This window comes from Pterocles gutturalis, unplaced genomic scaffold (assembly GCF_000699245.1).
Source record: "Pterocles gutturalis isolate BGI_N339 unplaced genomic scaffold, ASM69924v1 scaffold51884, whole genome shotgun sequence".
NCBI lineage: Eukaryota > Metazoa > Chordata > Aves > Pterocliformes > Pteroclidae > Pterocles > Pterocles gutturalis.
In genome coordinates, this window is record NW_010135178.1 from 1 (window position 1) to 21,776 (window position 21,776).

The following is a 21,776-nucleotide window of genomic DNA, read 5'->3' on the forward strand; positions in this document are numbered from 1 at the left end:
GGGGCAGCCCTAGCCTGGGGAGACACTGCTGCCACAGGGGGAACGGTGCTGACCCTCTGTTGCCCCCCAAAATGACCCCATGATGGCTACCCGCCTGCCCAGCCCCCTAATACAGCAAACGGTGGGATCATTACCGTGTCCCCAACGAGCGGGTGTTCAAAATCACTTCACCTCCTTTTGTTCAGATAGTCCTGAACCGATCTACCCAAGTGTTCAAACAGATTCAACAGAATTCCGACAGTGTTCTTTATGAAAGAAGCCCAAATGTGTAGCTGGTGGTGATAAATCCAGAGCCGTGTCCCCTCTACGGAGAGCAGCCAGCCTGTGGGACTGAGTTCACACCTGGTCTGCGACAGGTGACATCGGGTGACAGTGCACCACAACAGCACAAATGTGGCTATCTCCAAATTCCCAAACTCTTGACAGTGAGTACAACATTCTGCATAAAAACAAAATGCTTAAAATGGCCAGGGAACCATTTTAAACTGGTTTTTGGTGCTGAGTACAAAGCATGGTTCTCAGCCATGAACTGAACAGTTTCCAGCTTCCAGGCTGGTACCAACAGCAACCTGGGTGCTGCAAGGACACCAGGGCAGTTTTATAGAACCACAGAATGGTTTGGGTTGGAAGGGACCTTAAAGATCATCGATTTCCATCCTCCTGCCATGGGCAGGGACACCTCCCACTAGCCCAGGTCGCTCAAAGCCTCATCCAGCCTGGCCTCTCAGGAGGAACTTGGGATTTCTCCAAAGTACTGCAGGAGACACAGTAAAAGAACATCCTCTGAAGTCTCACTCTGTGGATCTCAGTGAAAATGAGGAAAATATTCCAGTAGCAAAACTTTTAATTGCACAATGATCAGCAATTTTAAAGGTTTAAAACATGAAAAAATGAGCATAAGAAAATTCACTAGAAAGAGTTCTGACTGAGCACCTGCCACATAAACCATCTGCTCCCGTTTGTAAAGAGAGGTAGAAATTTAGCTGCAACAGCTGTAAGCACCAGGGCAAAGCAAGCAGTGACACCTCCTCCAAACAGAAAGGCCATGCCGTGGTGGTTAATATTAGTTAGACAGCCCCTTTCAACCAAAGGACCTTCCAGAGTTGAGAGTGATCCACCATCCGTGGGAGTCAGACCCTCAGTGCCGAAGGGCAGCCACCTCTGGAGGGCGACAGGCGAATTGCCCAAAAGCTCACAGCACCAGCCTAAGCACCCAAGTGAAAATACAAGATCTGATCTTGGCTAATACACAGCCTCCAAATCTCCACATCCAGCTTGTGTCCCTGGAAACACTGAACAGGCAGATTCCTGGTTACTTTACTGTCACCAGACTTGTACCATTGGCTTGGTTCAAGGAGATTAACTGTTATCCTGGCATCTTCAGCAGCGAGAGCTCCCAGTGAGCGCTTCTCCAACCTTCATCATCCATCTTTCTTGCGAGAGAAGTAAAAATCTATCCCTCTGACTTTGGGCTGCATTGGTGGGTGTGCAGGTTCTCTCCTGCCCCTGGGATGGGGACTTCTTCCCTGCTTCAAACAAAAGATGAACAGTGAGATATTTACTGATGCTGACGAGGGAATCTGATCACCAAGCAGCCTTGACATATATTGATCAAAAAAACATGCACGTGACAGTTCCATCCCCAAGTCTGCAAAGAGGTGGGGAGGCCTGACAGGCACAGCTCTAGGCTTGGACTTGGCAAACCAGGGTTTCCAGTAAGATGTGGGCTTGTATTTTCAAAGGTTTAGGGGGGCTGAGGGGAAGGGTTCTTCCCCAGGCCTCAATAACATTGGGCCAATAGTCCCTCCCAGGAGTTATTTTAATTTCACAGGCACGGTGTGACAGCGCAGGCCACAGAGCCCCAGGTGAGCTGGAAAGTTGATCAAAGTGGAACTCCTGCCTGATGGAGGAGCTTTTTGGGTTCAGGTTTCTTCACTGCCTCAAACCAGTGTCTTGCCAAGTAGCTCCTTCACAGAGTCCTTTCTCCGATCCTATATGCACTCTTAAACTGAAGGGTGATAGAGCAGGACCTTCCAAAGCATGGCTGCAAGCAGAAGTTTTGTTTCTGCAAAACTTTTCACACATGGCAAACGAATCTGGCCTGAGAAATTTGGTACTGCACCTTAGGATTAAAACCCAAAAAGGAGACATGCTTCATTCTTCATTGAGAATCACATGACAACTAAATTTAAGCCTCCACAAAATATACTTACTCGAGAGGAGGCAGGGAGGATGCATGGGGGAAGACAACATGCTGAAAACCTCTTGAAATACGGTTTCTGTCTTCCCTTCCAGCTCCACCACCCCTGACCCCACCCAGACCTACAGACCACTCTCCTTCCATACCCATCTCCTCCAAGAACAGCAGCCAGGTCAGCAGATGCAAGTCTTGACAAATCACAGGATCCACATCTTAATCTGTCCCCACTCTAAAGGGCAAATAAACTCAAAAAGCAAAGTGCAAGGGCCAGTCCCTGTGTTTACTGGTCTTGCTGACTCCAGTTTGGATGCACTCAAGCATCATAGGAGTTTCACCTCGTGAACAGAGTGGAAACTGAGCATCACCCTTGGCTTCCTTCTGTCCGTCTACGCTGGGGGGTGGTTAGGCCAGTGGAGGCCTTCAGAGATACCCCATCCCTCCAGGCACATCTGTCACTACATATATCCAGAAGGAAAAAACCTGAGCAAGAAGAGCTACCTATAAAATAGTAAACCAAACATGCATGGGTCCATTCATCAGCCCTAAAGCCAACAGTTTATGTCCATACGATGGACAGAACAGCCTGTCACGGTTTACATCCATATGATGTAGGGTGGCTTTGTCAAGACTGTATTTTGTGACAGTCCTTAGCACATGGTACCCTCAAACTGTGCTTGGACACAGTTCTGGAAGGTGCTTGTTGGCCCTGGCAAAAATAGCGCTGGGGAATACACTAATGTAACTGTCTGGATGACAGGAGGTTGGTACTTGGGCTTTTGTCTCAGACCTATTTAGTTTCATAGGACAGACACAGGTAAATAACCCTGGCTGCACAGTCCCTGCGCAGAACCGAACCACCCTCTGCTGTGAGGTAACGTGACTTTGCCTTAAAGCATTTTTTTTTTCTCTTTTTACCTGAGAAAGAAGAGCAGAATCCACAGGCACTCCTACAGACGCAGAGCAGCTGCCCCGAGCCCTCCCACCCCATCCAAACCTTCCCAGTACTCACAGGCTTCTGGTTGATGTGTCGGCTCCACTCTGGGGCTGTCACAACTGGTTGTGGGTAGGTCTCACCTAGAGTTACTCCTGCTTGGGAGAGAGCCACACTGTTCAGGGCCCAAGGGGTGTGGATATCTGCTCCCTTTATACCCTGTAGTTCTGGGACCCACAGCCGGACGTAATCCCCCTGCAAACAGAACCAACAGGACAGGATCCATTCAGTAACAATCTGTAAGTGCTTCCCAGTAAGGGCCTTTCTTAACATGAAAGAAAAAAAGTGATTTCCAGCTAAAGAAGGTGATGTACTTCAGCATAAGTTACTTCTGTCAAGTCTTAGCCTGTCCTGCTAAACACTCTACCCAGAATTAATGCCTAAACACAGAGACCTGGATGCTGGAGCTCCTCTCCGGGGCTCACTCTGCAGGCAGAGGAGGGAGACACAGGTACTTTTTTGTTACTTTTTTGGTACAGTTCACCTGCCCTATTTAGGACATAGTGAGATGAAGTCACTCCCAAAAAGTCCTTTTTTTTTTTTTTTTCTTTTCAGTGACTGTGAAGGAAAGGAGGGTGACTAACTCAGCTGCACACCCACCTCTGTGCTTGGCAAGAGGGACCCGCCCACCCCCAAATCCCCTATTAACTCTACTGCTGTGTCCCCTACTAGGACCAATTTCTAATTCCTTGCTAAATCCTGCCCGCTACAGTGCCGGGAGGCCATCTCGCCAGCTTGCCATGAAGACAAGAACAGGGTGGAAGCAGTATGTGGACATGGAAATGGTGATTTGTCTGTTCCCACCACTTACAGAAGATAATCAGAGAAGGTCACAGGTTTAATCTACTCTCCTGGACCTTCCGAGGCACCATGTGAACAGCTCCTTCTCTCTTCTTACTTTTGAGTTTTCCAAGAAACTGCTCTATGCTTAAGGAAATGGCTGTGTGAGATACTGATGGGATGTGGCTGTTACCTGGGAGAAATGGTGATCGAACATGAAACACGCAGACCCACGGCAGGGCAGGGAGAAGGTACAGGGCACCAGCCTCTTTTGGGGGACAGATTGTAAACATCAGATCTTGCTGTACAACGAGGAACCTGCCTGACTGTTGGCAAGGAGATCACAGAACTGTTTTTGCAGCAGTATCCACACAGCAGATTGATCTCCTCTGTTGCCTGAAACTATCACATATGCTTTGCTGCACTCTTCATTTTAAGTCAGCCAAACCAGACTTACATTGCCATCGTAATCCAGGCCTTGTTTAATCATGTTAAACTTTCTGTTGTCCCGCGGGTCGTTGCCAATACCAGCGCTGTATAACCAGTTGCCATAATTGCTACAAACGTCATAATCCACCTTGAGAACAGAAGAAGAAAACAGTAAGAAGAGCTGGGCTAGCCCTTGGTGAATCTTCTCTCCCCATCCACCCCTTATCTCAAGGGGAAAATTCCTTGCGTGGGAATCTATCTGGCCACGCTGGGGTAGTCAGAGCTCTCCAATGCAGGTAGAGCTATCTGGCTCAGAAGAGGACCGTGCTGCATGGCTGTTTTGTACAGGCTCTGAGGCTACTTCACTTCATGGTTCTCAGATATGAGATAGATAAAGTTCAACCAAAATTTCTTTCTCAGTTTCCTTGTTTTAAAAAAATCCTTCTCCTTCTGCCATCATCTGGCAGACTTCATGACAACTAGCCCAGCTTTTGAGTGCTCAAGAAACAGTAGCCCAGTACATTTCAAATACTAGAGAAAATTCTTCCTGACTGGTTACCTAGAGACCACAGACTAACAAAATCATCTCTGCAGATCCTACTAGGCAGACTGGAGAAAACTCTAACTCAGGCTGTACAGAGTGACCACACAGAGCATCGGAAGATGCAATCAGTGCAAACATTGCAGTTGTTTCCCTGCTATACTCAACCTTCATCAGGTGGTAAGCCTCAACTCACAGGGACTTGGCAGAGAGAGAAGCTTTACTATGGGAAACACTAGAGCTCTCGTGACATACTCAGTAGGCTACACATCAAGTTATTCTACTTCCAAACAAATAAAAAGCTCTCAAGGATGCTTATGTAAAAGGGAGAGTGCTGGGACAGAGTTCATTTTCTTTATAGTAGCTGCATAGGGCTGTGTTTTGGATTTGTGCTGGAAACAGTGTTGGTAACACAGGGATGTTTTAGTTACTGCTGAGCAGTGGCTCACAGAGAGTCAAGGCCTTTTCTGCTCCTCAGACCACCCCACCGGCAGGTAGGCTGGGGGTGCACAAGTTGGGAGGGGACACAGCTGGGACAGCTGACCCCAACTGACCAAAGGGATATCCCACACTGTATGATGTCACGCTCAGCCTACAAATCTGGGGTAAAAAGAAGGAAGGGGGGGACATTTGGAGTTACAGTGTTTGTCTTCCCAAGTAACCGTTACGTGTGATGGAGCCCTGCTGTCCTGGGGATGGCTGAACACCTGCCTGCTGATGGGAAGTAGGGAATGAATTCCTTGTTTTTCTTTGCTTGCATGCGAGGCTTTTGCTTTACCTGTTAAACTGTCTTTATCTCAACCAGGAGTTTTCTCTACTTTTATCCTTCTTATTCTCTCCCCCATCCTGCTGTGGGGGGAGTCAGCGAGCAGCTGGCTGGGGTTAAACCACAGCTGGTCCAGTCTGAGTGCTCTTCAGCTGGGCACGGTGGCTTAAATCCAACATGAGAAGCTTTCTAGTTGTAGGGCAATTCAAACCCAGCTCAGGAGGGGAGTGGCAGTGATAGCAGCTAGGGTGTGGGAGCTCTGCGCATTCCTAGGAGAGCTGTCTGCATTGCGAAAGCGCAGCTGGCAGCTGCGGCAGAACAAGTTTGCAAAGACGCGTCACTAAGCGGGTTGAGTGCTATTCTCTTCTACCTTTACTGCAGCCACATCAACAACCAGTCCACGCAGTGATGTTTCCAAAATCTCAGCCACTCCTTGAAGTGGGGAGCTCAAGGCACCCAGATGGCAGAAGGCACAGGGGAACGGGCCGTGCCAAGTTTCCTTCCCCTTTCTCTGCAAAGCCAGCTGAGAGCTGGGGACAGGGTGATCAATAGCCAGCTACGCTCACTGTGCACCAGGCTTCCCCTTCCCAGCAACACTTCCTTCGGCTGGTGAGATAACGAAGGGAAGAAAGATGCCATCGGAGGCCTGATTGTGCGATTAACGTGCAGGAAAGCGTGTGTGGGAGGTGAGGGCAAATCCAAGGGGGGACTGCAAGAGGCAGGCTCATTTCCCCCTTAGCCTTGCCCCTTCCTGTCATTCTTTTCTGTTTGTTTTTCTCCCTTGCCTTGGGGCCTGACCCTGTGAATGAAATAATAGTTAAGATATTCTCTGTTTAGGACACCATCGGGCCTTTCCCCTGGCTTCAGTGGGTTGCAGAGAGCTAGCCTCAGTCTCCCTGCCCATCTTGTGTGGATGACAAACACTCTCTTCTTCACAGGCACGTGCGCCTTGGCTGGAAGTATCAAAGATGGAAAACGCATTGCTTTCCCTTTTCAGAGAGAAGTGAGACCAGTTTCCATTCTGTACTGGCCTCTACCATTCTGTAGCCATATCTCTGCAATCAAACCGATGTTTCCTGCACGTTATTCTGGGGATGCCACCAGGTTAAAGTAACAGAGCTGTCTAACCATATACCAGTGTGACACAATCTGAAAGGAAGGGACAGAAGGACACAAGGATCAGCCTGTGCCACACCAGCCTACAGTGGCAGTCAGCATCTGAGGTTTCCCAAAATGAAAGAGCTGTGCCAAATCCTGCTTCGAGCAAGGCTGGTGACATTTATGCCCATGTGACCAGAACTAGGTAACCCAGGGAGCATCCTTCCAGTGTGAGACTTCCAGGTCTTCCTCACTTGGGGAATAGGACCTGGAACCTCCTGTGGCCCTCTGAGTCTGACTGCAAAGTGAACCAAGCTCCTGTGTGAGGAAGGCAAGGCCTGTCAGAGCAAAGCCTCAAGGACTCCCAGCTCTTAATCAGCTGGTGTCTTTGAGTACGAGGCTTGCCTGTACATGAAACAAGCTGCGCTCTGTGAAATTAAGTCACCTTTGTAACTGCTCTGAAAGCCACAGCTGATAGACACTGTCAAAAGCCAGACACTACAAAACATTCAAAATGCTTCTTGTGGCTCACTCTGCAGGACAGGAATGCGCAGATGTGTTTGTGCATTTCCGTGTGCTGTACCATTCTACTGGAGGGCCACTGCGTGTCACATACCTTGCGCTCTACCAACAGGAATTAGATGATCCATACTGAAATGCAGCCCCTGCTTGGCAATTCACTGGTACAAAGCTTAGGGCACGTAGGGTATCAGCTATCTTGTACAACCCACTGAAAATGCAGAAGAAATGCACTCAAGGTAAGATTTTTCCATCCCAAATTCCAGCCAGTATATGAAGGATAAGACCACCACTCTTCCAATACAAGTTCTCTGGAAAAGCATCGCTGCACGGAGCTACCAACGCCATTTTCTGAAGGATCCTGCAGAAGCCCTGCACCAGTTTACTCTTGCAAGTCCACCACTGCTCACAGCACTGGCGTGAGTCACAGCAATGGGAAGAACACCCAGATCTTCCTGGAGATCTCCACAGCCAAAGCCATGTCAAAGCCCAGCTCCAAGGAAGCTCAGAAAAAAAAAATACATTCACAAAAAAGGCCCTTTTAGTTGCAGATGATAGCGAGGTGACTGCTTTTTCTCTGTACCTCCAGCCATCCTAGTAAGTAGAAAGTTTCCTGATTACCAATAACCTGTTCAGACCTTCCTGAGAAGAATCTACGGGGATTGAGGACAGAGGAGCAACCCAGATATTTAACTGAGCTTGCATGGCTACTGATTGGCATATGAGAAATGAATTGGTGCTCCACTTGTCAGGGAGGCCTGTGACTCACCAGAATGAAGAAGCATGCCTCCAGCCAGGGTGGAGCTTTCTGGAAGCTTATCCAGCTATTGTCCATACTGGCCTGTTCTTGACTAGATGAATTCCCTGTCCAGAGCAATCAATGCAAAGATACTGTGCCAACACTGGCTTCAGTGGCCAGAACACATTTCATTTATGTTCTATTTCTGGGCTGTTGTCCTCTCCAGCCTCTGGGGTGAGCAAATCAGGGCATTGTTAATATAATTTATGTTTGAAAGTTTTCTCAACTGTGACAGATCTCTGGCTAAAACCCTACAGGGAGGATCAAAACCATCATTGCAAATTTCCTAGCTACATCTTGGTTGATGGCAGCTTCACTGTGGCAAAATTCCCTTTTCTTACATGAGCTTTGGGAAGTATATACTGTGAAAGCAGTATATACTGATTATCTTCTGTATCTTGTAGGCAGAATTGTCCTGTCTGTCACACTGAGCAGGGAACACAAACTCCAGACCCAGAGTTCAGTCTTACCAGCAGGTATTCAAACCATTCTGCCCCCATCCTCCAGTCCAGACCCAGGTCCTTGGTGAGAAAGCTGGCGACATTCTGCCTCCCTCTGTTAGACATGAAGCCTGTCGCAGCTAGCTCTCGCATGTTGGCATCGACAAAGGGAATGCCTGTTTTGCCCTCTGCAGAGACAAAAGACAGCGCTGGGACATGACGACATTTTGGGGCACTCATAAACCAACCTGTGGTCATGTATTCACAGCCACCCACACAGGTAAGAGACACTGCCAGTGTACAGCGGCAGGGAGAAATTTCAGTGAGATTTAGGTGGCGTGCAGCAGCTAAGATCCACTGGAAAAGAAATGGGAAGTTATACTGAAAATTAAAATAAGGAGAATTTTTGGCCAGAAAAAAACAAGGAACAGAAAAATCTCAGACTAAAAAAACCAATTAATCAGGTGGATTGCAGGGATTTTTGCAGAGCAAAATAAATATACACACAATAGTGAGATGGGCCAAGAACAGAAAAATTCTTGACAGGTGACTGAGGACCTGGCAGAGAGGAATGTATTGGACAAGTCCCCAAGGGCTAGCACCTGAAAAGCAAAGAGCCTTGTCTATTGTTAAGATTTATTGTACTTGTGTGCAAATGGACACACATGGCATTAATGTGAAGAAAGATATAAAGGTGTGTATTTCACTGATTCTGATACTTTAATCTGTTAGTCCCTCCAAGTTTTAATCTGAGATATTATGCTTGCTATTCATGTGACAACAAAGTTATAAAAGCTAAAGAAAAGTAAGGATATTAAAAGCTTGCGGCATAACAAAAGATGCGATTTATTCTAAGGCTGTTTTAACCTTCTAACCAAAACCAATTGGAAGAACAACTTATCCTGCACTTACACTGAACTGAGGGGTTGGGTTCTTGTTTGGTGGGAACACTTTAAAGGACAGGGCATGATCATGCTGACAGTTCCCCTCCAGAAATCTAAGTTACTGTTAGGGCACATGTTAGCATGCAGACACATGGAAAGCAAAAGCACGCTTAGGCAAACCTGTGGTTTCTACTGACCTTTCCAACAGTCAAAGAGCTGAAGGTCCTTTTTCCAGGGGACCTCTTTACTTTGAAGCCCTGTTGAGCAAAAAAATGAACATGCTGACACAGGCAGTTTATTAATAAAACAATGACAGCCAGAGGCACCTTGGTTGACACAAGACATTAGGGTGAAGCTAACCCTCTCAGTGGTATTGCAAAGAAGCCACGTTCCTTCTGCAAACGTTTACAGATGATCCATTCCTCCTTTCAAGTGTTGCAAAAGGGTGTCTTGTACCCAGGGACGATGCTCAAGCCCTATTGGATTTTAATTATTTGTTTTGTTGGAGTTTGCTCTTTTTAGTTAAAAATGACTCAGGCCTCACAAGTGGCCAGAGATGTGCTCTGGCCCAAGCTAGTATTTTCTTGTTCAATTTTACTCCTGAACAGTGTTTATGTGAAATCCATTTCTGCATCAGATACTAAACCCAGAATTACCTGGCAGAAGCCCCTGGTCACACTTTGCTCCTGCAGTGGGGTGGGAACAGATGAGGGGGATGGCTTTATATCTGCAGGGGTCCAGTGGCAATTACAATCCTCTGTACAGTGGAATAGAGGCAGCAGGGACAACTGAGCTCTAGCTACAGACATCTAAAGTTAGGTCCACCACTGGCATCCAGTGCCATTTGAGATGCTGTAGGACATTGGAAACAGCCACCGACGCCTGGCAGATGTGACACAGGCCCTGAGGGAGACGTGCTCCTCTGCAGCACAGCTGGATGCCTGGAAGACTGCCCTAGGGCATCTAAACCAGGGCTCTGTGCTTAGGTGTGGGCAGCTACGCCACATGGAGAACAGCTCACCCAACACAAGGGTCAGCTGTAAGATTTCCTGACTATGTTGACTAGGTATTTGTTGTTGCACTGAGAGTTCAGCCCCCCATTTCATGTGTAGACACCAGCGACTGGGTCTGGAGCTGAATCTCACTCCGATTCCTGTGTAGTGCAAGGCAGAAAGAGTATCTGGTGTCTTGGGATTCACGCTGCTGGGTCGATTCCTGCTCTGTTCCAGATTCTCTGGTGAACTTGGGCAACCTGAAGCTGGATTCTCTCCAAAGGTGGAATGTCTCTGGAAACAGCATCTTTACTCTTATTGTGCTGCTGTTTCCCACTGACATGTGCTAATACTACTCCTCATATCTAATCAGTTTTGGGGCAAAAGTCTCAGGGTCTACACAGTGTCCAGCACCATGGTGTTGAAGCACTTCTGTGCTAACAGTAACTCCCCAGCAACATCCCAGGGTGGTGACACAAGTGCTATGAGAAGAACATTTGTATAACAGAATGCAGACAGCCTCTTCTCTTACTTTCCCTGTTGTAAAACTGTGCCTTTCCTCTCCAAATATGGGGATCCATACACACCTCTTAAGGAGAAAATCCTTTTGCCATACTTCAGGGCCACAAATCGAAAGTAATCCCGCCATAGCAGTTCAAACAGGACCCTGAAACACAAAGCCATGTCTTTATTTCACTGGGGGTCAGATAAAATTACTGAATTAGGATTTTGCTTCCACAGCACCCTTCATTAACACCATGAGGTTTATTCACAAGGAGCAATTTCATGTACCTTCCCATGATACCAGTTCTTGCCCCAAGCCTACTTATCCAGCTTGCACCTGGATGACTACAGTGAAAGCAAACTTTGCATGAATCACTTGGGAAGGTTTCCTTAGCTCCAGTGCAGGAGCAGAATTTCAGGAAACCTGTTTCTCATCTGTCCCTACTGGGATGGAATTCTCGAAAGAGCAGGGTGAGGACCTGATTCAGCTTCACACTTCCGCATGAGCAAGCATGTCAGCACATTCCTAGGAGCTTTGCATTGATTTAAAGCAATAACCTTTGCAAGGGCCTTAAAAGCACCTTTCAAAACTGTGTTTGCAGTGATCTAGCTCATGAGATCATCTGCTAGGCCTGCAGAAAATAGACAATTTTTAATAAAAACTTTTATATAAAAAGTGCTTCTTATAAAATGGTGGCACCTCAGCCTCTGAGACCTGCTTCGGCTCTCTGGCATATTGGAAATACTCTGCTCAGCTGATGGGTTGGCTTACAGGGTTTGGAAAACCTGATGACAAAACAGGACACTGTCCAAATGCTAACAGCTAGTGTCATGATACTGAGGTTCAATCAGTCCTTTGTGTGCAGCCAGCACGGCCTGTACTTCATTGTACAACTGACTGTGGTGCTTGGGAGATTGACAGCTTCTTTTTTATAATTATTTATCACTTTAAAATGCTCAGATCACCATGGTACCCTGGCTGCAGGCAGGCTGGCTGGCTATTAGATATAAAAACATAAGAAATTAAACAGGCTAATTTCTTCAAATCCTTCCTCTCTTAATTCTCTTTGGATTAAAACAAAACAAAACAAAACAAAACATACATTATACCAAGCAAAAGGTCAGTATTTTATCTATCATTTGAATTTTAACGAAATTGAGTATTTTGGCCAGAATTGCTGGCAATATGTTCTGCCTGTTCTTCACCAACCACTGTGCTGTCTGACATGTTGCAAATATAACAAACCAACATAAAAACATAGTTCTACAGTTTGCACAGACTTTCTGGTTTGGGTTTTTTCCCATCCAGTTCTAGTGTTAGGTGAGGCTCTAACATGAACCTGCTTCTCCTTAAGAGCTCCCTACCAGCCTGTAATTCACCGTCTGCACAGATCACAGTGTGTAAGCAAGTTCAAGGCCAGCCCAGGGATGGATACACTGACCACAACTGTCCCCCAGACACCTCCAGGACAACCTGCAGGCAGGTGACCAACCCGTGGCAGGGTGAGGAAGAGTACAGGTGACAACGCAGGATGCATTAAGCCTGCTTCCCAGTCCTCTCTTCCCCTTTGCAATGGTGTTCTGGTCATGGCCAGGCAGCCGAGCAATCGCAGGGCCATTTGCTGGATGGTGGCCAGAGGTCCTTCTGACACCATGTGTCACACAGTCACTGAGCCTTTTGGGTGAAACCTTGCTCAAAACCTTGGTGTGAGAAACCCTTTGGATTTTATTTTTAAACCATTCTTCTGCCTTCTCATCTAGCCCATAATAACAATACAGAGAGGGATGGTGATGAGTTACAGAGATAATTTTTAAAAATAATGAACCACAATTTCCCAGCAATAATAATGACAACTAGGATTAATAATCTTTACTTGTAAAGTGCCTAAAGCTTCTGGATGTCAAAAGCAGACTAATAAATCCATACTGAAACAGAACTGCAATGCAACCCAGAGGAACCAGACAGCAGGCACAGGAAAAACAAACATTAATTAAGAAGAAAGTTAACAAATCAATCTCTCCTGTGCGTGAGATGCCCATTTCCTTTTCAGAGAAAACAAGCCAGGCTGATGGTGCAAGGACATACCAGTATGTGCTCTGATTTGCCGTTCTCTCTTTTTCATACTTCTTGATCTGCTCGTAGATGTATCGAGGTGAAATGCAGCCCAGCGCCAGCCTGAAAGCAGAAGAATGACATCCTGAATGCAGCGCAGGACTGCCAGCTTCATGGCTGTGCGGAGCGAGTGCAGGGGCACTTTTGCGTTTAGAGCTGTCTGAAAACATTCGCTTGGTTTGCAGTTATGTCACTGACTTCCCAAACGGCTTTAGACAAGTTGTATGACTGCAACTCTTCAATCTGAGTATCAAAATCCTCCCCTTCCCAGCCTATGACAGGGATTTCCAAACTCCTGAGATAAATCACTTTACAGAAGTTTGACAAATTTTGCCTAAAAGACTTGATCAGTGCACCAATGACAAACCCAGACATGGATCTCAGATGTCAACCTCTACATCATCTGCCTTAGCAGTTGAACAGCTCTCCTTCTGTTACAAACCTGTTTATCATTTGCCCAGGGCTCCTTTTCCTGCAGCACCTCATTTGAGCAACCACAGAAGGCAACTGACTTGCTGAAAATCTCAGGCAGGGTAGGAAAACTAGGGAATCAAACCCAGCTCTGGCATTTCAACCCACTGGGCTCCTTCCTTTTGTTCCAAACCAGTGCTGTGCAAGACAGGAAAAAGCTTGTAGACTCTAACCCCATCGCAAAGGGTGATAAGGAATAAGTTTTCCCTTGATTTTCCTAGAAATGTATTCTACTGCAATTTCCCACGAGGGCTCATGGAAACATTTAATGTTCTCATGAATTTTGGAAAAGAAGAAGAAAGGGCCTGAAAAGTTTTTCCTTAATTGTTGATCAGCTCTAACACTTAGAAATGGCCAGCATATGCCAGGAATGACTGGCTGCAATCTGAACTGGTCTGATTTTGATTATCCGACAGAGGAACACTTTGGGGCAGACAGATCAGTTCTGTCTGCTCTGGGCATATGGCCAGCTCGTTAAACCTCAAGTGGAGGCCACAAATGAAGAACTTCTGCAGTGCCAGTGGTCCTGGGATCCCAAAGTGCCACCAGGTGGAGCCAACCACTGCAAGCATTAAAGCACAAAGCCATCTGAAAATAAGAAATCCTGACCTGTAACAGCCTCAGAAAATTGTTTCACATTGCAATTCTGTTGCGAAAACACTCCTGAGATGTTCTCAGCATTAGGCTGAACTGGGATCTGCTGCTGCAGTTTCAGTCTGGAATTAACTGTGCCCCTTCCAACACTGAAGACTAAAACCCCTAATTAGAAGTCATCATATTTACCCAAACAAGAGATCCTTTTGCAATAGGAATCATCAGAAGTGTCTCTTCACCCCATAGAAAAATGGAATGGCAGTGAGGTGAGGTGACTTGCCCCACAGTTTTCAGCAAACCAGGATCGAGTTCTGCTACAGCCCCATCAACACGGTGAAGCTACGCTTCTTCCCTGGCTGCTCTCAACTACCCCTGATACACAAAACCAAAAAAAAAAAAAAATACCAAAGCCAGAGACAAGTGGTGTGTCTCTCCAGTGCCCTGTCCACAACACTGCTCCCAGCACACTGGGCTCTTGGCACAGTACTGCTACACTTCCACAATTCCTAATTGCTGGAATGTTCCCAGGGAACCACTGCCTGGAAGTGCAATAAAAAGCAGCTGTGAGGCTGCTGTACCCCAACAAAAAAGGCAAAAGGAATCACACCTAGACCCCTACCCATGCCCAGTGAGCACTCAGCAGATGGGTAACATCAGTTTGGGATGGGAGCAGAAAAGGAGCTTCCACTCTCACAACAAAGATCTTTACCATGGTGCAAATTTGGTTGAGTAATCCATTCCCACCAGTCCATTTCGAGTCTCCTTGTAAGATGCAACCAGATTCTGTGTGAGCAAAAGAATAAAAAGTTTTAATACCTTACATGCACCCTGCTCAATATCTTTTCTTTCATACTGGAGCTAGAGCAATCTGGCAGGGCTGGGCTCCCTCTCATGGCTGCCTGCGAGGATTACAGAGCTGCCAAATTACTGCCTCCAGCGCACAGGAATGAATCAGGCCAGCAGTTTTCATTACAGCTCTGGGATGCATGTCACGAGCTTCAGCCTGTAGCACATTTCCTTCTACAAGCACTGTGAACCTGGCTGTGCTGCTCCCTGCCCATAGCCACCGGACACTGGATCAATAATCCACTTAAAAGCACCAGTGGGACTGTCAGCCAGTTCCCTCGTCCATGTGGCTGCTTGTTTGCGTTTGAGAACTAGAGTGTCTGACAGCACCCAACACTCAGCTGCAGGAATCCTGATCATGGGTCACCCACATTTACAGCAGGGTGCGTATCTGCCATTTTCTGGGCACTCCACTGACAATGCAGGGACATAGGGAAGCCGGATCTCTCCTTGATCCCCTTCACTGCACAGGTTACAACTGCTAACGGGCTGCTCTAGCTCACCAAGGGGTGACAACATTTGCATAACAAAAAAAAAGGAACAGGTTTTCTAGCACTGATTGTATTAGCGCTTGACCAAGAGTAGAAGGTATGAATGGTTGTACTTGGTTTTGGCTGGGAGAGTGTTAATTTTCTTTATAGTAGCTCACGGGGCTGTGTTTTGGGTTTGTGCTGGAAACAGTGCTGGTAACACAGGGATGTTTTAGTTACTGCTGAGCAGAGTCAAGGCCTTTTCTGCTCCTCAGACCACCCCACCAGCGAGTAGGCTGGGGGTGCACGACAAGCTGGGAGGGGGACACAGCTGAAAGAATCCCCTGGGGGCTGTCCCAGTCAGCAAACTGGGCATAGCACACTTCTTAACCCATCTCTACTGGAGAGATGCTACCCCCTTTATCCACAAAGCTGTGTAGGGTCTGATGCTGTTGGAAATCAGCACACGTGTCTTCACCTAAATTCACACAAGGCAAATTTAAGGGAGTTTCTCAAACTAGACCAAGAAAAGGTTCCAAAACAGTCAGGATGCACAGACAAAATGCAGTCAGCAGCAGCTTCGCTCGACCAAAGTGAGGGAGCAAGAAGTAGCTGTAACTATTGGCTGCAGGTTTTTAAAACAGACTACTACAAACCTCCTACTAGTTTTAACTGCAGGGAACAGCTTGGGTTGGTTGTCCCTCACCCCAATTGCAACTGCAGACCTTCAGGCCACTTTTCACTCCTCCAAATAGAGGAACTACATTGCTGATGACGTGGGACAGGAGAGTAGAAAGGGAAAATCCCAGTTCCCAAAAGTTGATGGAAAAAAAGACTTAAGAGGGAAGGCCACTAAACTAGGTTCCTAAGTATTTGGCTTACATTCCCAGTTCCTGGATGACTTCTTTTTAGTTTAGTTTGGCTCTCTGAAAAACTGAAACAATGCTAATTCTCTCTTTTGTAAAGTGTTATAGAGGAGCTAAGGAAATATTATTAGGAAGTGAAATTGCAGCCTCACCCACTTGCACAGCCGCATGTACAAGTGGGAGGATGCAGACAAGGAAATGTAAGAGTTACCGTGTCCCAGAAATAATACTGCAGTCTCAGTAACGCCTGGGTCTCTCCTCCACTGCAGGGGAAGGCTGTTCGTGGATCAGTCCCAGGATCTGCCACAGAAAAGACCATCACCTTGTTACCCCCTTGGAAAGTATCTGAAAGGTAGGGAGCTTAACAGCTATGGATGTTCAGGAGTAGGGATGTCTGCTTTGGGGAAATGAAAGATTGTCTTCCTTTGAAACAAGGGCCACATCAGACATATTAAAAATTGCTGGTTAAGAAGATGTTTTCTACCCAGCTACTGGGCTTTGCAACCCAGCTACTCCACAGAGAGAATTTCCCTTTATTTTCTGTACTAGTGAACGGGGGTTACTTACAGTTGAAAGGGCAACCAGTGCTTTGGGAGGCCTCCATGTTTTGATTCTGAGTAAGAGACTTCTCTAAGTAGGATTTCATGGGAGCAACTACCAAATTAAGCTTTCTTACCCTTCTGTCCCAAATCCTCCATTGTAGGGATACACCCTTCTTCCACCCCTGGAGCCAGAGGCTTTAGCTGATCTGCCATCTGCAGGGTTGGCCGGACCTTTGCCTCAGATTCCACCGCTTTTCGGAAATGGGTGTAGACATCGGGCAACCTGTACGGATTACCAAGCAGTCAGATCTCTGCAGCAGGGCTACTCTGACCCCTCCACGCTCCAGATAGAGGGTTAGCTTTCCAAGATGGGCTCTCCTGAGGGAATATTTGTGATGTGTGTTTGTACACTGCCTGGCACAATAGAGGTAGATGCCCCTGGGGCTAGCAGCAATCAGAAGTTCAGTCCTTCTCCCCATTTCTTTCTGCTTCTGATGCAAATAGTGCCTTTTAAATTCAAGAGTCTTGATGGGGCAATCCCTGAGGGTCAGATTTATCTCCCCTAACTTCTGATTTGAAGGCTGACCTCAGTGTAAAAATTTGCAACCTCCTGCTGCATTTTCAGTCAATGGAGAGAAACAGGCATTTTTATGGCCTGGTTCTTCGTCCCTATTTTATACACTTTATATATATATTATACTATGAATCACTCCATCAACTACACCTCAAGTGACTATTGAGTGAGTCCACACGCACAGGGCTACTGTCATAGGCAGCTGCATTTAGCCAGATGGGGTAACAGAGCAACCCAGTCCAGTGCCACAAGGACTCTGGGCACTGCAGGCTGGGTATCCAAACTGTGCTGGTGGAAGGGCACAGAGGAATCAGTCCCTCAACGAACAGTCAAACCCCTCGACTTCATGCATGTTGAAGCATAAATCCTGCTAGTACAGAGGGATGAATGTCCCTTCCCCTTAATGTGTATGAGCATGACAGCACTGTTCCATAAATGCAGACGGACTAATGGTTCCCTTCCCTGTGGGATCGGATGACTAAGACCCCTCCTGAGCAGTTCACTGGAGTGAGAAACAAATGGGATGATGGAGGAGTGAGTGATACCATGAGCAGCCCACCTGGTGATAGGCTTGAAGGGAAGGTCATCCCGATGATAAAGCGTGGATGCCCAGAATGTGTGAATCTTCACCCCGTGCTGACTACACACCTGGCACAGCCTCTTCTCCACATCCAGCTCCTCCTGCGTGGCCTAGGGAGAACAAAATGCAGCAAGGCCATGGCTGCACGGCCTCAGCTCCTGCACGCACACAGACCCTGGTCCCTGCTCTTGCCCTTCTCCCTCATTTCCACATTTAGCTTCATCCCTTTAGAGAGAGGTGCACACAGACAATCTCCGAGTATTTCCCTCTGACAACCCAACAAGTGTTTTCACTCTCCATTAATAGTGCCAATGTCAGAGTAAGGAACTCCTTGATGCAGGATGTTGCAGATCTTTTAAATCTGCATGCACTAGGTGACTGGACAAGTATATGTAAAAGAAATCCACTGAGGGTTATTGAATATTAAGATAACATTCCTGTTTCAGGTTGAAGCCACAGATTCTTGGAGGCTGGGAAAGTGTTCAGGTGAAGTATCTTCACAGATTTGTCCCGCTCCTGTGGTCTTCTCTGGACATTTGTTATAGGTCACTATCAGGAAAAAGCTATGGAGTTAGATGAGGCCTTTCATCTGATCCTCCGTGGCTGTTCTTAGTGCTGCATGGAACAAGGCACTATGGGATGTGTAGGTTGTCACGTTAAAAGGATCATAGGCCTGACAACAGTGTTGTGTGTGTGTGTGTGTGCGTGTGCGTGTGCGTGTGTGTGAGTACACAAAACCTCCAGGGCCAGTGGTTTGACTCCAGAGCCCTCCATCAAATTCAGCAGGCTCTGGATCAAAACACTTAGTTAGCTCAGTGAAGACAGGTCAGTGACATGCCATCTGCAGTCCAGGACCTGACTTATGTTTTGTTCTTCAACACACTGGCAGGCAGCTGCCTAAATATGGGTGCTGTCAACTCACCAAGGGCCTTTTCTACATTCAATACAATATGCCCCCTGGCAGCCAGCTCCCTGTGCGAGGAAGGAGACATGAAAAGGCAGCTTGATGGAAACAAAAGGAGAAATGGACTCAGCTGACCTAAAATGTCAGTTGCTGTAAACTTTTCTTCCTCAAGACACAGGACTTGCAAGTGATCAATCACAAGTAGCTGCTGTCATCCACCAAGGACTCCCACCCAGACACCTTCACCATCCCCATCCCAGGAGACAGTCGGTTTCCCCAGGGTTAACAATACCACAGACAAGAAAGGCTGTGAACATACAGGATTTGCATCACCATTTAGATGTGGAAAAAGCCTCCACAATCTTATTTTATCTTTTAACAATGTCACTCAAATATTTCCCCTACCTCTTCATGGAAAGCCACAGCACTGACGGAGCCCAACTGAGTAATCAGATCACGGACCACATCTTCCGGCTTCCCCTTCCTCACAACCAGGGTACTGCGAACACAAAATGTTGGCTTGACTTAGGTTTGATGTTTTAGTTATTTATGCATACAGGAGGCTCTAGTTCTGGCCCAGGCACCCATGTACTAGTTTAGTTATCTATGGGGCACAGACAGCATGTGGAGGCAGACAGACAGGATTTGACTAGCCTGCATTTTTTAGGACCCAATGAACACAGTTTGTAAGCTTCTGGGGCTGAGTTTCTGTCAAACACATTTCTGCCACCCCGGATGCCTTAGAAAGAATGACTGGGCAGAAAGCCAGGCTGCTACCTAAAAGCAAATCTGTCAGATCTGTTCATCCTCACACGCTTAAGCTGAGATTCAAGAACTGTTTCCTCTTTCAATCCCCTTCACAGGAAGTGGTGGCCTGTTGGGCAGACCCTCTCCACTTTCATGTGGGAGTATTCAGAGGAATTCTTTCCTTTGAATGCTCTGTGTTCGTAACAGAATCAACAAAACTTCCCTCCCACCTTGCAACCTCACCAACTGCCCAGCTGTGTACCCAGGGCACCACACCAAAGGAGAAGCTGTGGAGAGAAAGTGGGTCTGAGGTGAGTGCAGAGTTCTGTGAGTAGCCTCATACATGACTGTCCCTTTCCCTCTCTCTCTCTCTCTCTCACACATGCACACACACTACTGTCTCATTTAACAGATGCCTGTGTTGGAGAATTATTTCTTGAAAGGGTGATACAGTGGTTTTGCCAGAATAATTTATAGCATAACTTAAAAATTTCTTCAAAGATGTGCTGGGTCTGAAGAAGGCAGGAGCAAGGGGTGCTGCTGAGAAAGCCGTTCCCCTTAAATCTCACAGAAAAGTGGAGACCAAGCTGCCCACAGGGAACACCACGGACTGGACGTGGAAGAGATTTCTGTCTACCACTGCATTAAGAAGGTACTTCACGGTTGTGGAAATGGAGCCTAGGTCTTCACAACCACACATCTTGCTGAAGAAGACCAATCTCTTATCAGCCACTGACAACAGCACAGAAGCATTCAAGCAGCTCCGAATCTGTTCACTGCAGGGTGTGGGTGCAGATGCCCACTGAGCAGTTCTTTCAGTCTCCTGCAACATTCACCATCTACATGGTCCACACTGCACTGCCAACCCAGAGCCATTCCTCTTGCTTCTACTACCACTATTATGCTGCTCTGGGAGAAGACAGATATTCTTTCTAATATCACACAGATATTCTTTCTAATATCCAGTCTAAATCTGAGGGCAGATTTAGACTAGATATTAGAAAGAAATTCTTTACTGTGAGGGTGGTGAGACACTGGCCCAGGTTGCCTAGAGAAGTTGTGGATGCCCCATCCCTGGAGGGGTTCAAGGCCAGGCTAGATGAGGCTTTGAGCAACCTGGGCTAGTGGGAGGTGTCCCTGCCCATGGCAGGGAGGTTGGAACTAGACAATCTTGAAGGTCCCTTGCAGCCCAAACCATTCTTTGAATCTGTGATTCCATGAAGACGGGCTGGCTGATGCATCTTCTGCTAAGCAAAGCCAGATGTTATCTGGTAATGGGATTCTACGGCATGTAGACCTTTAGGCCCTGGTCTATCCCAGTGACGGTTTCTAAAGACATAATGAAGGAGGAATCCCTGAAGACCCCCTTTCCACAGTGTAGCTTTCCAAAGAAATTGGGTTTAGTGGGACAGGGCATAAGCAAACTTAACTCTCCAGTCTCACAAGCCAGGATCCATGTTGGTGGGTCTCAAGCCAACTCCTAGGGAAAACTCACTACAGACAAGGAAGGACACGTGCCACCGAGGCAAGTGCCATTGTGTACATCTCGGACGACTGCTGTTCATGTCTCCAATCATGAAGACTACGGACTAAGAGCTCAAGGCTGACGCCCATCTGTGGTATCTGAGTTGAACAAATCAAAATCCCAGATGGCAGGCAGCCTGGATGGCTCTCTGCTCCCTTGCAGATGCCAGAGCAGGTCATCTGAACAGGAGCTATGTAGGGGACCTTGTTGTATCTAACAGAAGAGCTGTGGCTCTCTGAAATAAGCCATCATCAGAGCCCCCAGGATCTGACATGATTTGACTCACAGCACAAATATGCACTGAAAAAGAGAGAGAAAATAAAACCAGACGTGTTATTTGCTTTCTCAACTACCTTCCTTTCTTCTTGAGTGTTTCTCTTAGATCCTTCACACTTTCCAGCAAAAACCTGAGGCGGTGGGGCCCTGTCTTGGGGAAGCCGTAGCAGTGGGTGCCCAGGTAGTGCCGCGGGTCGAAGCAGTAGAGGGGAATCACAAAATCTACATTGCCCTGAGCCCAGTGCAGCACCTGCAAACACAGAGAGGTCCGTGACAGCTCCCGGGGGCAGAACACAGCGCACACCTCTCCCAGAGCGGGTTTATT

The 21,776-nt window shown here is 47.1% G+C and overlaps 1 protein-coding gene across 1 annotated transcript; it reads right to left on the minus strand.

The window, feature by feature from the left end:
- Positions 1–1,421: 1,421 nt before the first annotated feature.
- LOC104467851 (cryptochrome DASH-like) lies at positions 1,422–21,701 on the minus strand (the record flags this gene model as incomplete). Its single annotated transcript, XM_010081792.1, has 13 exons — positions 1,422–1,529; positions 3,210–3,386; positions 4,429–4,548; positions 8,594–8,751; positions 9,645–9,704; positions 11,027–11,106; positions 13,030–13,119; positions 14,831–14,904; positions 16,515–16,603; positions 16,980–17,128; positions 17,979–18,109; positions 19,309–19,402; positions 21,529–21,701. Coding segments are annotated over 13 exons (1,503 nt in total), but the record flags the coding sequence as incomplete, so codon positions are not given.
- Positions 21,702–21,776: the final 75 nt, after the last annotated feature.